The sequence below is a fragment of the Denticeps clupeoides genome, chromosome 12, assembly GCF_900700375.1.
Source record: "Denticeps clupeoides chromosome 12, fDenClu1.1, whole genome shotgun sequence".
NCBI lineage: Eukaryota > Metazoa > Chordata > Actinopteri > Clupeiformes > Denticipitidae > Denticeps > Denticeps clupeoides.
In genome coordinates this window covers 14,390,360-14,405,716 of record NC_041718.1, presented here as the reverse complement: position 1 = coordinate 14,405,716, position 15,357 = coordinate 14,390,360, and the positions used below count along the sequence as shown (strand labels likewise).

The window sequence follows — 15,357 nt, the reverse complement described above, 5'->3', positions numbered from 1 at the left end:
GTAAACCTTCAACAAAGGAGGGCGACGGCAAGGGCCACTTGAAAAGTCGGCTACCTGCCTCAGGTTAATGCGGTGGCGAGAAGCCATTATTCTGTTCACCCTGGAATCGAAAACTAGTTCTGCACACATCTGCTGGTATGCATAATATATGCACAAGAGGGATCTGGAGCGAGGCCTACAAAGCGTACAGAAGACAAATAGTCCAGAACCTTAGACGGTCATTAATGCATTTGTTTTCGTCCAACACGAAACCCCAAACTACAGTCATAAAACACATGTGACGTGCCAGGGCTTATTTCACGAAAGAAAATAAAGACACAATTTGACGTGTGGTTGTGCTGCACCTATAATTTCAATCTTCATATCGCTCATGCGTACGCTTGTATAATAATGCAGTGGCAATGATCTGCTGTTAAGCTGAAATAAGACGTTAGAAGATACACTTAACTTGCCTAAATCCGGATAAAACATGGTTTAACAAATACAGATTGTCTGTGGTGAGTGTCAGTGATCCTGTTTTTCTTACAGCATGAGAAGCGAATCCAGAAATCGTCAAAAATCAAATGGAATGTTCCCCTTTTGCAATTCCGTGGCTCACCAGCATGTCGTTCTCTCTTCACAAGGGCGTTGTGGCTAACGTGCCGTAACTGAACAAGTCTAGGAGACGAGGGTGATCTCAAGGAGTCGAACACCTTTCTACCTTATGTGACAATGCATGGGCTCTCTTGTTCCCCAGAGGAACTGGGAACAAAAAGCGGCGTATTATGAGGCAGCGGTTCGAACGCGTTGAATAATGCATGACGGTTTAATTAATTCACAGGGTGCATTGATGGAACGCTGCACATTCCCGCCACCCATCCCGGAGGAGCAGTTCACCCTTCTATCTTAATCCTGCAGGCTGGGAAAAGACCCCCCCCCCAAAGACCACTGGAGCCTGAGGGGGGATATGGGGCGACTGCCACAGCCCATGTATGATTGTCAGTCCCCACCTGTGACCCCCCCCCTACATGTGCCACTCGACTCTTGAGCTACCGCCAGCGGAAAAGGGAGGTGACCCACATGATGGCTGCCTCCCCTATCTGCTTCCCCCCCGTCCTCCATCTTCCAGGCCTAGATTTTCTGGCAGCTCCTCCCGTGTGAAGAGGTGAGAGGGAAAGTGCAGTTCCCGCCTCCCACATCTGGCCCCGGCGTCTCCAGGAGAACACATGTTCCGCCACGGCCGCGGGCGGAATGGTGTCTCACTGACGGGCCCGGCCAGAGCTCCTAAATCTCTTGGCACTGATGGAGCCTTAATAGAAAGCAGAGTGACAAGCAACATTGATCCTTTCCCCCCCCACGGCCCCGTCCAGTTAATATTTCACTTTTGCATAAGCCGGCAACTGGGATTGGGGGGGGAAACAGTGCGGCGTTTGAGCAGAGCGGAATCGCTACGCCTTCACATCCCATTCGGGGAAAATAGGATAATAAGGAAGGCTTGAACCGAGGGGGCTTGTGTTGTCATCAAGGTCACTGAGCAAGCAGCCTCCAGCGGAGTGAACTAACATCAATCTGACTTCCCGTCGGAAAGATACACTCGGTTACCGAAACAGAGACAACAACAGCAGGCGACCAAACGTGTCTACTTTTTACCGCGGCATACGGTCCAACTGCGCCCGTTTTCATCTCACCATGCAAACACTTTTATGCGATTTTGGTTGGGAAAGGGGGGGGGCCTGGCCTCACTCGTGCTCTGGAATGTTCCATTACAGGTCGGCGTGTGTGACCGCAAGATAAAGAGGTTAAATATGAATCCATTATGAGGAGCGGGAGGTGCTGCCAGCCTGGCCCCCATCAATTATTCACAAAACACGGTGCTCCTCAATGGAGACGGTATTTATGGCGTAGACCGACGGCAGAGGCATGTGCTTATCATCAGAACGTGTAGCGAACGCAGCCGCCGTGGCATGATCTAAAACACCTGTCTCTCAGAGTGCGGGCCTAACACGTCGTGAAGGTTTTATTTTCCCCGTATTATGCCGTTTCCAGCGATCTGCTCTGGGTCTGTTTCTGAGCGGAATGGCCGTACTTCTGATCAGATGGTCGAAGGTTCTCAAAGCACATGGAGGATGATCGGCTTGGCCCCGGCTCTTCTGGGTTTGAAACTAAATCCTAATTACACTCAAAGCCAGCGCGTTTCTTCTTCTTTCATCCAGCATGCCATGTGCAAACACACTCCTTCGTTCTCTCTTCGCGAACGCTCGCCGCATATTCGCATTCCACACCGACTCCTCCCACACCAGTCTATTGCTCGCCCTTTTAATCGAGACAAACTCTTCCCGAGCTAACGACTGTGACCATTGGCCAAAGCTATGCAGCCCAAAATGTAATTTGTGGCGAGGACTTAAAGTGCTTCAATTAAAAAGTGACTGAGATCGATCCAAGCCGTGCGTGTCCAATTGTACTGATCAGCCTTCTGGGAACCGGCCTCTCGGTTCACAGAATTGGCTTTGGATGTACAAACAAGAAAACAGTGCGGAAGCCTGCATAAATCAAAAGCGGCATAAACACGAATCTGACGCGCTGTAGTCACGAGGCCAAAACAAGCAGGGCCACGGACACCAAAGCAATCCATTATCCTGGCCGAGGGTTCTACAAAGCCCGTATCTAAACAGGAACCACTAATGGAGATCAGTTTATGTTTCGGGGCTACTGAACGTGTTGTTAGAACACTTCAACTATTGGACACACAACTATCAACTATTTCATTTAGAACTGTTTACATAAAATAAGCAGAAAAGGGCACACTATTCATAATGAAGCCACATGTAATGGAGATATTTAATTAATTTGATTAATAAAAAGAGAATTAATTTCTCATTATGAAAACCAAATATTTTATTTAATAATCTGAAAAAAACAAATATTACAATTTAAAAATAGTTCATTTTCACTTATTATATCTATTCATCCATCTATAGATCTGTATATTATTTGCTAGTGTGATCTGACGATGGGCAACATGCGTTTATGTTTTATTTGTAATTTATTGTTATTTACATTGATTTATGGTATAAGCTGCATGCCTTTCTTATATAACTGTTTTACTTTCATTTGGAAATAGAACATAGGATGGTCTTGTTACATCTGTTTATCCAATTATAAACACTTTCAAAAGGCCACAGAACAATTTCTTTACAGAAAAAAAATAGTCATCTTGCCTGAAGGGCAGTAATAACAGCTGGATGGCAAGAGCAAAATAATAAAACAAAAATACATCATAAAAACAATTCCGCTCTGAAATAAATAAGTGAAGACACCTTTTCATATAATGTCTTAATGACAACTTTTATAGCTTGGCTGTCATACACAAGAAGGAAAGAGAAAGATGGGAAAGATTCAGATGGAAATAAGTTCCCACTTTCAAGAACACTGAACAAACTCTAATCAGATGAAGCGTACCAGCAGTAGCACAGATCTTCAGACGAAGCGGTTTATTTGGCGCGTTTCGTAGGGCCACGTCCTCCACGCCTTTGCTGGTCAAATGGAGCAGTCGGCTTTAAAAATAGCTTTCAATTGGCAGATGAGTGAACAAAGTGGCAGATGCTCAGTCTGTCGTCTGCCACTTTAAAAGCTTTCAAAGGCGAGGCGTCCACTGGTGCTCCGCTCACCATGGCCAACTGGCGCACAAAGGACTCAAGAGATCAAGAACACGTCAAATGCTTCATTCATGCTAATGCAACAAGAACAAGTTGCATGACAGGGCCTTGCTTGTGACTTCACCGTCAAGACTGCCTAAGCAGCTTGTCTTTTACAAACACAAATGGTTTTTGTACTGGGAGTCACAAGTGCGGCAACAGGAGCTCAATAATAAAATAAAAAACGAGAAAATGTGTCAAAACGTCGGAGGAGCGGCTGAAAGTTTGACGTCAAAAAATGCCCAAGGCCAACCTCGCTCCCGACCCTCGTGTTCGCACCTCCTCAGCCCTAATCCAGCTCCAAGCCTCTCGTTCTCACGCTGCGGTGTAAAGTAAAGGCCCGTGGGCAAATCCTGCAGGTGCTCCAGAGCTTTAGCTGCCATGTGTGATGGCGGCACCGTCCAGGAACGGTTGAGGGGCCGGGGCTGGTTCGAACAGGAACAAGCGGCCATTCAGCACGGTCCCGTCACTCAACCGGGTGGCGGAAGCGCGGTGAAGGAAAATAACAACAAAGCTTGACACATATTATGGCCAAACTGTCCTGGAAAAGAGGGGTATAAACCCAGGCATGTTTTTTCAATCACTCCTTGAGGCCGGCTTCTGACAGGGCCCATCGAGGGACCCATACAGCCACCACATGCATGCAGTGTGTCTGCCACACATTACCGCCAGCCACAGACAGAAAGGAGGCCCGCTCTGCACAAAAGATATGCCGGGCTGGAGGCTAGCCACGCCGGCAACGGCTCGAGGCACGGCTTTTCTGTCGCATGTGGCCAGCAAATTTGTGGGGGGGGGGGGGGGGTAGACATTTTAGTGCCTCGAGATGGAACGAGGCGGCAAAATGTGCAGATTTATGGCTTTCTTTAATTGCGATCTGGATTTTGATTCAGCTAATGACAACAAGAACTCTTAACTGATTGATAAAACACTACTTCCCCCCCATGTTTATATCTCCTCTGGTGCAAGCAGACGGCAAACGTGGTTACGGTGCAGCTGGTCCAATACACTGGACATTCATGTGTCTGAACAGTAATAACTATTTATGATCGACTGCTACCAGAATGCAGGCCAAATACTGTTATAAATCAAATGACTGTCACTTATTATCTGTCAAATATAAGTAAGTGAGTGCAAATTATGGCATCTGGCATTTTAAAGGTCCACATTCGTATTTACATTTTTTTATTTTTTACTAGGAGCCCAGATCTGGTTGCATGTATGGATTATCAATACTATTCAAGATTTTAGAGTTATGAAATTTTGTTGTTAAAAGTGTATCGGATTAACACTGCAGAAGGTGTGGTCAAACGATTCCAAGGCCACTTGTGAAAGTCTCTACAATTATTCAAAATGGATTTTGGAAGCAAATGAAAACACCTCAATGTCATTTTACCACATGACAAGCGTATGTATAACTAGCCGACTACAGCCTGAGTGACGTTGCCTAGCAACAATACGAACAGCTAGAATCGTAGCCAATTTTTTTTAACCACAGAACAAAATGTTTCTCATTATTCTTTCATTCAAGACTTTATTATTTTGGTATTCATAAATATTGAAAGTCATGCTTTACCCCCTGAGAGCACTGTCACTCCTGTATTCTTGCTCTAATATATTGGTAATCATATACAGCAAATTTTCTTTTGTTAAAATAAAGTATTTTTACAACGTATATAACCACACCTGTGCAAATATACTAAAGACTCGTTCCATACTCGTTGTTTCGATAAGAAACACTGTGAATTCTAATTTGACACATTTCTGAAGACCGCATCGAAGAAATTAGGCCACATCCTGCTGTAATTGATAGGGCTCATCCACTCTTCCATCCCGCCAGGATCAGTGTTTCATAAACAGGGGAAATTGACTGCAAGGAACTGTTTATTTCCTAATATTGCTCCCCACGGAGGATAGTGCACATTTTTATCTTTGCTGCCTCGCAAGGAAGCCAAATCACAGAGGCCATATTTTGTGTTGTCTAATTTTTTTACCTCCATGATATGTAGTGCTGTTGAAAGGGGTCCGTCAACAAATTGCATTTTCTTTTATCAGCACTTCAAATCGAAAAACGCCTGATGCTGAAGAAAAGCGGCACGCGCTTGAGCCGAAGTGGACTGAGGAATACCATCAGTCAGAACTGATGTGGTCCCCCTACCACAGGCCAATACACGCAACAGTTTAAGTTAACTCCAGATAAGAAAGCAACCTGGCGCTGTGTGAAAAATAACATTCAGCACTTTTAACCCGTATCATATGACTTATTTATTTCATTTATCCGACTCGGCTGGATTTCCGCGTCGGCTTTTTACAGCCGCAGACGTCTCCAGGGGGGCCCTGTGGATTTTCCAGCTGCCTTCCCAAATGATGCACGGCGATGGCTATCTGAAAAAGCTGCGCCTGTGGTGGAAGGTATGGAAAATAGTCATCACTCCTCGGATCCCTACATTGCGCTGCCGTTCTGGTGGGCTTGGGGTATGTTAGACACTGTTTCATTAACCCCGGCGGAGGCGTATCGCCCCGACTTGGCTGCACGATGCCTGGGCGGTTCGTTTTTGGCAGAAAAATCTTTACGGTATCATGGCTGGCAAAGGAAAAAGACCAGAATCAGAAATAAACAGTGCAACACTGTTCGTCTCTTAACCCCTTGAAATGTTTTGATCACAAAAAATGTGTTTAACACACTTTAATTGTGCTGAACATCAGCTAAGGTGAGGGGTGCCGTGACAATTATTCCTGTTAATGTGAAAGTGTCCCTCCATGCTGACTTGGTAAAAAGTAGCACCATTTCATCTTTGACTTACCAATATGAAAAAAAATGGTGAAATGTGACGGCATCATCATACGAAGAAAGAAAGGAACTGCTTGACGACGTTGGGAAGTATAAGGTGGAAAACAAACTCATAAATCCTCTGAAAAAGTCACACCCCACCTGCTGCTGCTCGCTAAGCTGAAAACCCCCAAGCGCTTACCGCGGCTAATTCTGCAGAGAAAATTAGCCCCCGTGCCCCGAGGCAGTCCTGAGTAATTGGACTACTGCCGATTAAAGCAGAAACTCTGTTGCCGTTCGGTTTTGTGTTGCTGAACTCGAGGCACGGGGAATTTACTTATTAAGTCCCGCATCAATCTCATTGCCAGCTCGCCTACTGGTCACGAGTTACGTCCGATAGCATCTGAATTTATATTACATGACATTACAAGAAATCAACCCAAAGACTGAATTAGCTTTTCAAGGGGGAAAAAATGAGGACAGAAAACAATTAGGTCCCTATCAACATCTTCCGGGCTTTCTTCAACACATGAAGAATACGAGAGGTGCCCGTTATTGGCAGATCGTTTTACAATTTATTCATGCCCCATTTGAATTAATTTGCGAACAACAGAAGATTACTGTGGCACTCACTTTTCCCGAAAGCAGTCAAGTCGCATCCATGGGCTAAATCAGTTAATTATCTATGTTAATTCCCTCTATGATAGGCTAATGAAATTATATGCAAACAAATTCCTAGAGTGTTACACTTTTTTTATTGCCCCCCTGCTCTCATGCTATTTTGAGTGAAAGGTCGTTTCATTAATTGGCTTTCTTTAATAATTGGAAAACATCCTCAAATGTAGGCTGGTGAGGTGCTACTTAAAAAAAAGAATAAATGTGTGCACACCCTTCAAAGCAATAGCCTCCTCACACAATCTCTACCCTTTCCCCATCCCATACACAGAACCCCAAATTGGAGGAGCCAGCATTGTGCTACACCACCTGCACGGTCGTCATAGTGAAGGATTTAGACACGTAAAACCCAAAATTAACTAAGAAGGTCATGGGAGGCCCATGAATGGAGTCAAGAGAGATAATCTGGTGAAGAGACATAGACGTGCTCCACAGCCGCTCTCATCCCGACGGCTCAATCGTTCAAGGGGGGGGGGGGTTACTTTAAAGAATCAACAAGGCTTCATATACTCGGCATTAAGGGTGCACGGATGCACAGATCACAGTGCACTAGTTAATCAGCTTGATTCGTCGTTGTGTGCGAATCTTGGTTTTTTAAAAAGAAATGTTTTTTGAAACAGTGGATGCGACAATGATTACGGAGGCGTAAAAATTGTATTATGGGTGCTAATATGGGTGCTCGCACTAATCTAATAAAAACATATACCCTGACATGAATTGGCATCAACAACACAGCTTGGGGGGGGGGGGTCCTTTGGATGGAGCTGGCGAGACAGGACGGCACTCGAATCTTTAATATCGAGGCTGTACTGTGCGCTGAAGCCCTAAATGTGGGAAGCCCTTGGCCCGTATTAAGGGTAAGAAAAGTAGACCCCCCAACACCACCGGAGAGGAAGACAGCAACAGGGCAGGGTCTGGCAAACATCACGTGATGCGGCGAAACAGCGGCGGCGCCGGTGGTGGTGGTTCAGGTGAAAAAGCCTTCCCTTTGTGATGCAGATGGAGATGCAATCAGCCCCTCTTTGTCTCGAGGAGACACTGAGAAACGACACTAATCCGCCCGGATTCGGCTTCCCCGAACCCCAGCGTGAAAGGCTGCACCACAGTACCTGTGGTGTGCGTGGACGGGGGTGTCCGAAACGAGGTCTGACCTCTCTCAGGGGTATTCTCCTCCCACTCCTCGGTCCACAATGTCTCAGCGCGCCCACTGCGGCACGACTCGCTTTTCTTTTCTTTTTTCCTTCATCCCTCCCTCCAAGCTGCACGGGAAAAATGTAGCCTCTTAGTTCATATTCAGGGCATTTGCATAAACGTGCAGCCTCCCAGGCTGGGGTTCTTTCACGTAGAGATTTTAATTGGCCACTTACGCAGCACATGTGACATCCTGTGGGTTTGTAATTTGTCCGCTGAGATCTCGGGATCTCAACATTTATAACACGAGAAGTGAAATGGACTGTAATTAGATGTTATAAACACACACTTCCATCGGTACCTGTTTAAAAAGAGCACTCACCAAAACCGCTTAATATGCCGTTTCGTTCGCACGTGCGGCTGCTGGTGCTTCCAGGGCCACTGTCTGCTGGGACTTCATGCAATTACACTCATTCAATTATCCCCTAAAGCTTAATTAGCTAAATCACTTACACCCCAACACAAACTACTGGAAGATGACCAGCTGAGGAACCTCACTTGGGGAGAAAAGGAAAACACGAAGAAAAGGGGGGCAGCAAGACGTTTCGGACTACAACCTAGCTTTGGGCTTCGGCTAAATATTCTCAATGTCTTCCTTTAATTTGAGTCCCTTTGTACGTAACTGACGTGCAGAAGCTTGTATTTTCAATTTGCCTGTGCCACAGTAAAACGGTATAAATGCTGCATGAGTTCGGCAGCACGGTTAACCCCAGGAGTCCCAGCTATTTAAACGCTGACTGCAGGATCTTAATGGTCTGAAAGGATCTTACATGCCTGAAACAGACAGTATCTAGAAAAGCTAAGACCTCAAGACCTTAGAAGACCTAGCTGAATATATGAATATCAGTGTGAAAGCGATAGTCCAGTTTGCAATGCGCTGTTGCACAGCAAAACTCTTCCCCCACACTAAAACCAGAAGGGAATAAATGAATTAGAAGGCCATTGCGGGCGTCTGTGATCCAAAACGAGAGTATAATTGCGGTAAACAGTGGCTTCATCAGTGCTCCGTGTAGCATGAACACACGCTATCTGAACACAGATTGGCATGACAAAAAATAATGTCACATTATTAATAATTGAAAATAATTTGCTATGAAAAATATTAGTCACACCCCAGTACACATTTCACTAGACTGAACGTGTTCACTGTCTGCATACTGAAACAATTATAGCCTAAAGGTAGAACAACACAGCAAAGGAGACCCACCCAGAGCTCACATGACCCTCAACCTTCAGCTGATGTTGAGTAAAAAAAACACCGTTTCCTGTAAAGTACAGGTCATCGACTGTCCCTTTCCACACTACCTCACAGAGCGATATTTTTTACCTGCTGTGTTTTGAATACTAGCGAATAAACTCCTTCAGCACTCGAAAATGGTGCCCACAGAGTTTAAACGAAAAACCAATGAGGTATGCGTATGAGTTCAATTTTTGTGTGGAATGACGGGTCGTGTTTTTTTGCCCTCCAATTTTACTGTTTTGCATATTGTGTTCAAGAAAATACAAGAGAGTCAGAAAATGCTATGAAGAATCCCTAAATTGTTCTGAGATAGGACTCCCTGACTCCCTATTTCCAAAGCAAGATCTTGAGTCATTTCAGTACAGAGCTTGCACGTGTTTTGCGAAGCGACAGATTGATTTATTAAGATTTGTCTTGCCAAGTAATGTTGTATGTATTGGCATGTTTGCCAATCTGAATTGTTGAGCTAAATCATGGCTGTTTGGACAATTTTATTTTGGTGTACAAAGAAGCTTAGTGTCCTAGCAGGCTTTGTTCTTCTGCCATAACTAAGGCGATGAAGCATCCCAATCAACCAATGAAAAACTATGAGCGGGCTTGGCCGTCGATCAAAATGCTGGTCCAAATACTGGAGTACCGGAGTACAGAGTTTAAGCTTCAGCCCCAAACAGTGATACCAGTGGTGGCATTCAAAGTGTCTCGAATGACTTGTTTACCCAATCAAAAATAGAATCGCATAACCTGCCTAAGATCTCCTCTTACCGCATTTTGCAGGCCCGGTTAGGTTAGGACTATTGCGCAATTAGCGCTGTGCTCTTTGTGTTTATACGCAGCAGCAACTGGTACGGGATCTCCCCCCCGTGAGGTTTTTGTACAGCCAGCCCATCATACCACTGGGGCCATGTGCTTTGAAACCGAGCAGATGTGGCATACCATCGTGCCCACTTCAACAATTCTGTAAATACGATTCACAAATAAGAGCGCTTTAGGCTTTGAAGGGAGATCCATTATGGTGTCCCTGGGTGTGTTACAATGTTGCCTCAGATGGAGAGATATCCATTTACGGTTAAGGGAAGCTAAGCTCTCATTCTTCCAGATACGAAAGATCCAGAGAAATAAAGTGCCTGCACCCGTTCGGCCAACCGTTTCTTCAATCCGTTGTGACCGACCTTACTGAAAATATTCACAAAACAATAACACTGTACTCAGTTTACTTTTTAAAAATGAACAGTAATCATTGTATATGTGGAACAATGTTTGTGTATTGATGTAGATGTAATTAAGTTAAGCCTCTTCCAACCAAACTGGTGCATAATTTATCACCCCCTGCTGGATCTAATGTGCACTGTAATATGAAAACAGGGTAAACATTTTTATGTAAATTAATTTGGACAATAGCCATAGCTTTCAAAATAGAATTTTGTTCTCGTCAAAGGTAAATTATTTTCAAATAATAACATTTGTCGAAAGTTTACGTAAAAAAAGAATGCTCAAAATACAAAGAAATTAGCTAACGGGTAGAGAACTAAATAAATATTCTTATCCCATTGCCTATATCAACACAAGTATTTCACAGTGGTACACAATAATCATGCCACACAGACTTTTTGCTCAGCTTTCATGCTGCTAGCCTTCTCTCGCCTTCGTCCAACGTCAGCCAGCCCTTCTGATACCACTAAACCAAACACATCGTCAAGGTAGCCTGTACATGTCCCCGAAACACGACAGAAACAACTGGTACCAGCACTAATTGAAATTTTGCATGCAAAGTGACAATGCCCTGGCCCTGAGCAGCGTGGATTAGGGCCTGAATAGAGGCGGATTCTTTGTGAAAGCCACTGTGGTGGTTGGCGTGCAGACGAGCTCCCTGCATCTGCTCATTGGGCAGACTGAGAAAGCACGGGATTGTGTAGGGCCGCTCATTTTACCTTTATTTAATCCGGTTTCAGACCCCTCCTCCTCCCCAACTCACTCTGCCTTTTGTTACTCTTCCAGAAACTGTAATGTGTGTGTAGGCTCACACTTCAGCAGGCTACAATCGGCGTACAGTTCAAAAAACGGACTGTTTAAATTAACATCCGAAAAGCGCTTTGTTCACACTTGGCACACATTTCAAATTGGAAATGTTGATATCTGGCCGAAAACAGTTAGGTTAACAAACAAAGCCGTTTTTATCATCCATGCATGGTCTTCCATCTGAAAAATGAAAGTGGTAGAATGGACAATTGCCATGCTACATAAATGTGTAAATGAGACAATACATGTGCTGCTAACTAAGCCATTAAACAGGTTTTGTTTAATTCAGCGCTGAGTCGTGCCTCGGAACCTTATTGTTTGATCTGGGAGCTTAGCTGCTCCACGAAAAAAAAAAAAAAAAAGAGCGTAACCCCACGTAGCATTATAACACACAGCACCGTGGTGGCGAAATTGTAAAAAAAAAACAATAGGTCATTCAAAAATAAAGATACAGCAAGCAATGAACCTAAATATGCAAATAAAGCTAACAAAATAATCAGAAATTCATTCCAAAACTTAAGAGCAGTGTGCAGATGAGATGTTTGAGAGAGAGCAGAGTGAGATGTTGAAAAGCCATTATATAAGATACTAGCAACATGACCTAATTCACTCTCGCATGTCGTGACTTTTTACTGCAGTTATCTTTAAAAAAATTTAAATGTCTACGAGCTAATTTGCAAAAGCGATTGCTGCTAAATTGTAAACCAGCAGGAAGTAAATAGATGCATGCGCCTTTTAGAGGAAATAGAAATAACAACTGTCTAAATAATCTATAATTACTCGGTCTTAATTGTTATTTAATTAACACCTACTACAATGACCAAACTGTGTGTATGTGATCAAGTTACCCTTTTTTTTTGTGAAGACAAAAGTGAAGACAAAAAATTCCTGAAACCATCACTTCGTCAAGGCCATCAACATCTACCATAGATTTCTGACGTCAAAGCCGTCAATTCGAATTAATTCGACTGGATTTTTTTTTTGCGTGTTGTTTTTTCGGGTTATGGCCGGACTGACCTCTTTTTCAACTCTTGGTTTTTCATACGTAGCCGTGTGCTGCTCGCTCATTGGTCGATAAGCTAGGGTGATATCGAGAGGAAGATAAAGGATAAAAAAATCCACCAACCAGTCACAAGCCCTGAAATAAAAAAAGGGCGACCGCTGTGTTGCCCTTTATTTATTTATTTTACATTCATTACATAAAAGGCTTCATAAAGTGCTAGAAATAAACTAAGAACAGAGTTTTAATATCTGTGCACAAACTTCCAATTAAATTAATATTATTAATTGGCGCAGGTACACCAATAAAGGCAAAGTTTACATGGAAAAAACAAGAATGTTGTGCCTTTGAAATCAGCCAAAAAAGGCGACTAGTGTAAAAGTGCAGCGTCCCCAACACACACACGGGACACTTAAGGAGGGCCTTCCGAGGGCTTGAGGCGGCTATGCAGAAATAAAGCAACCTTCCAACCTGAACCAACCGTGCAATTAAGAGGGATCATAATAAATCACAAAAGCGAAACAAAAAGTCACATTTTCCCCTAAAATTTTTCATAATTAAGGTTCGCATTTAGTAAAGTTTCATGACGTGAAAAAAATCTTTTCTTGTTTAAATTTTTTTACTTCCAATCAAGATATGAATATATCTTGAAAGAAATACATGTATATATAAAAACTAAGTCTTCCCTCGTCCCTAATATGGCCCTTAACTGCAATAAAATGTATTTTATTCAGGAGCATTTTATATAACACGTCATGCACCTCAATGTATTGAGCTATAAAGCGGCTGATTCGGTTTTTGTGCAGGTCCAGGTCCAGGTCCAGGACCGCATGTTAGTTTGAATATTAAGAAATTAATGTTTTGTTTTTTTTAAGAATTGCCAAATTGCAGCGGGTGCGTATACGGACGTGCGGCGCATGCCGAGGACCTGCTTCATTGTCCCGCAGGACCAGGCGAAGGGGAAGCATCACCGCCGCGTTCAGAAACTTCCAGAATGTCAGACACACGTAGATGTTGTAAAAGTCGTGACGTTGGAAATATTCAAGTGACGACTTGAGGGAATGCATGAGGGAATATGTGTGAATGTTCAGTTTTCCGTTCTCCGTTCATTTCGTTTCTCCATCTTCTACTCGTAACGTGGTAAGGTCGTGTTAAAGAGCTCCTGAATAGAAATTGACTTTTTTTTTTGGTGCGATGAACCTGCCCTGACGCAGCCAGTGTATAAACCGACACCGCGCCACGCCAGTCGGCGTCCAAATGGCGAAAACCGGGAGTCAAGTGCAATTTGGGCAAAAGTGTCCTCCTGTCCGCGCACTCGCGTCCTTTTTACGTTTTTCTTTCTCTCCGCGACGCGTGCCGCTTTGCGCGCTCCTGCGTCCGGCGCGCGTCGGACGCGCCGCGGACGCGCGTAACTGCGGCGCGCTCGCCGGGATGCTCTTACCTTCAACCGCCAGCGCCGCGGGTACTATCCACAAAAGCCATAGGATATCCATTATCGGTTTCTCGGGGCGAAATGGCACCGGAGGGAGGAAAAATGAAAAATAAAAACTACACGCGGCGGGTCCCGGCAGCCATCGGGCGCGCGCAGCCGGCGGGGACGAGCGGGACTTTCACCTTCAGCTGAATGCGGCCGATGCCATATAGACCGAGAAGTAAAACCCCGCACCAAGTTCGGGCGAGACCAAATCCCGCCGCCGACGGGGGGGGGCGCCGCTCCGCGCAACCGTGGCCGAACGCGGGCGAAGCGGAGCAAAGGTTCGCTTTGACCGAGGAGACGGCGTGGCGCAGCGCGGCGCGGAATGTTCGCCCGGAGAAGGCTGGTCTCGGCCGCCCGTGGTTTTCGGGGCGGAACTGCGCGACGCGAGGCAACCCGTGCGGGACGAGGTTCCAGGGGCCCGTCCTCGCTGTCAATCAGGGAGACGCGGCACTTCGGCGCGGTGCGCGGCGCGGTTCACATCTTAACGACCCGGGGACTTTAAGGTAAGGATGTTGCAATTGTGCTCCATTACAGATGAAAGTTGCATCTGTTAGCAACCGTTTTAGATTTTTTTTAAATTCCCGGCTAATTATTTGTGCATATTAAATACTTACATTACACGCTGAGCTGTTTAATAGTTTTGATAATTTTTCTCAATTGTGACTCGTGCCTTATTTTTTTATTGAAGCATTTATTTTTAAATAATTCATAATACTACAGTTGTGTTATGTTTGGAAAAGTTTGATTTATCTATCTTTTTTCCATCTATTTTTTGCTAAACTATTGCACCCAAGCTGTGCGTCCTCCCAGTAAAAAAAAAGAAGTAAAATAAGTCGAGTAAAATAAATTAAACATGTCATAATTCACTCCTGCTGGCTTGGACCACTGGATGTTTGGACAAAATGAACCAGCCCTGTGAATGAAATCTTTCTGGTTTTTGTATCATTTCTTCCAATGAAAACACCCACTTTTGGCAAGCGTGTGGGTATTTGTTCTTGTCAGAATTGACTATTTGTGATCGTGCAGAGAATAAAAAATTGCACTTAAGCCTCAAAAAAAGAAAAAGAAGACCCAAGACCACTATGTGAAACCTAGCGTTCCTGATTTCTCACAGTTAAAGCGTATATATCCGGTGCTGCTACTGCCATATTCCCAAGTGTCATTAAATGACCGATTGACTTAAGACAAGCATCATTTAAAAAAAAAAAAAAGCTTATTCTTTAAAACAGGACTGCCAGGACCCTGCTGAGCACTTGGTGCACTCGGGTCTCTGTGCATGCGACTCGTCCGCCTTCTAGCTGCACATGGTCTGTGTTT

At 44.4% G+C, this 15,357-nt stretch overlaps 1 protein-coding gene across 4 annotated transcripts in view; it reads right to left on the bottom strand.

Annotated features, from left to right (window-relative positions):
* The window catches only part of ephb2b (eph receptor B2b), a 126,671-nt gene extending 112,337 nt beyond the window's left edge, over window positions 1–14,334 (bottom strand). For 3 of the 4 annotated variants that reach the window (XM_028999590.1, XM_028999592.1, XM_028999593.1), the window contains exon 1: window positions 14,005–14,334. In XM_028999590.1, the coding sequence (XP_028855423.1) occupies window positions 14,005–14,056 (52 nt within the window). In that variant the 5' untranslated portion in view covers window positions 14,057–14,334. The remainder of the gene's footprint in view (window positions 1–14,004) is intronic. The other variant, XM_028999591.1, reaches the window with a different exon arrangement.
* Between the last annotated feature and the right edge of the window lie 1,023 nt (window positions 14,335–15,357).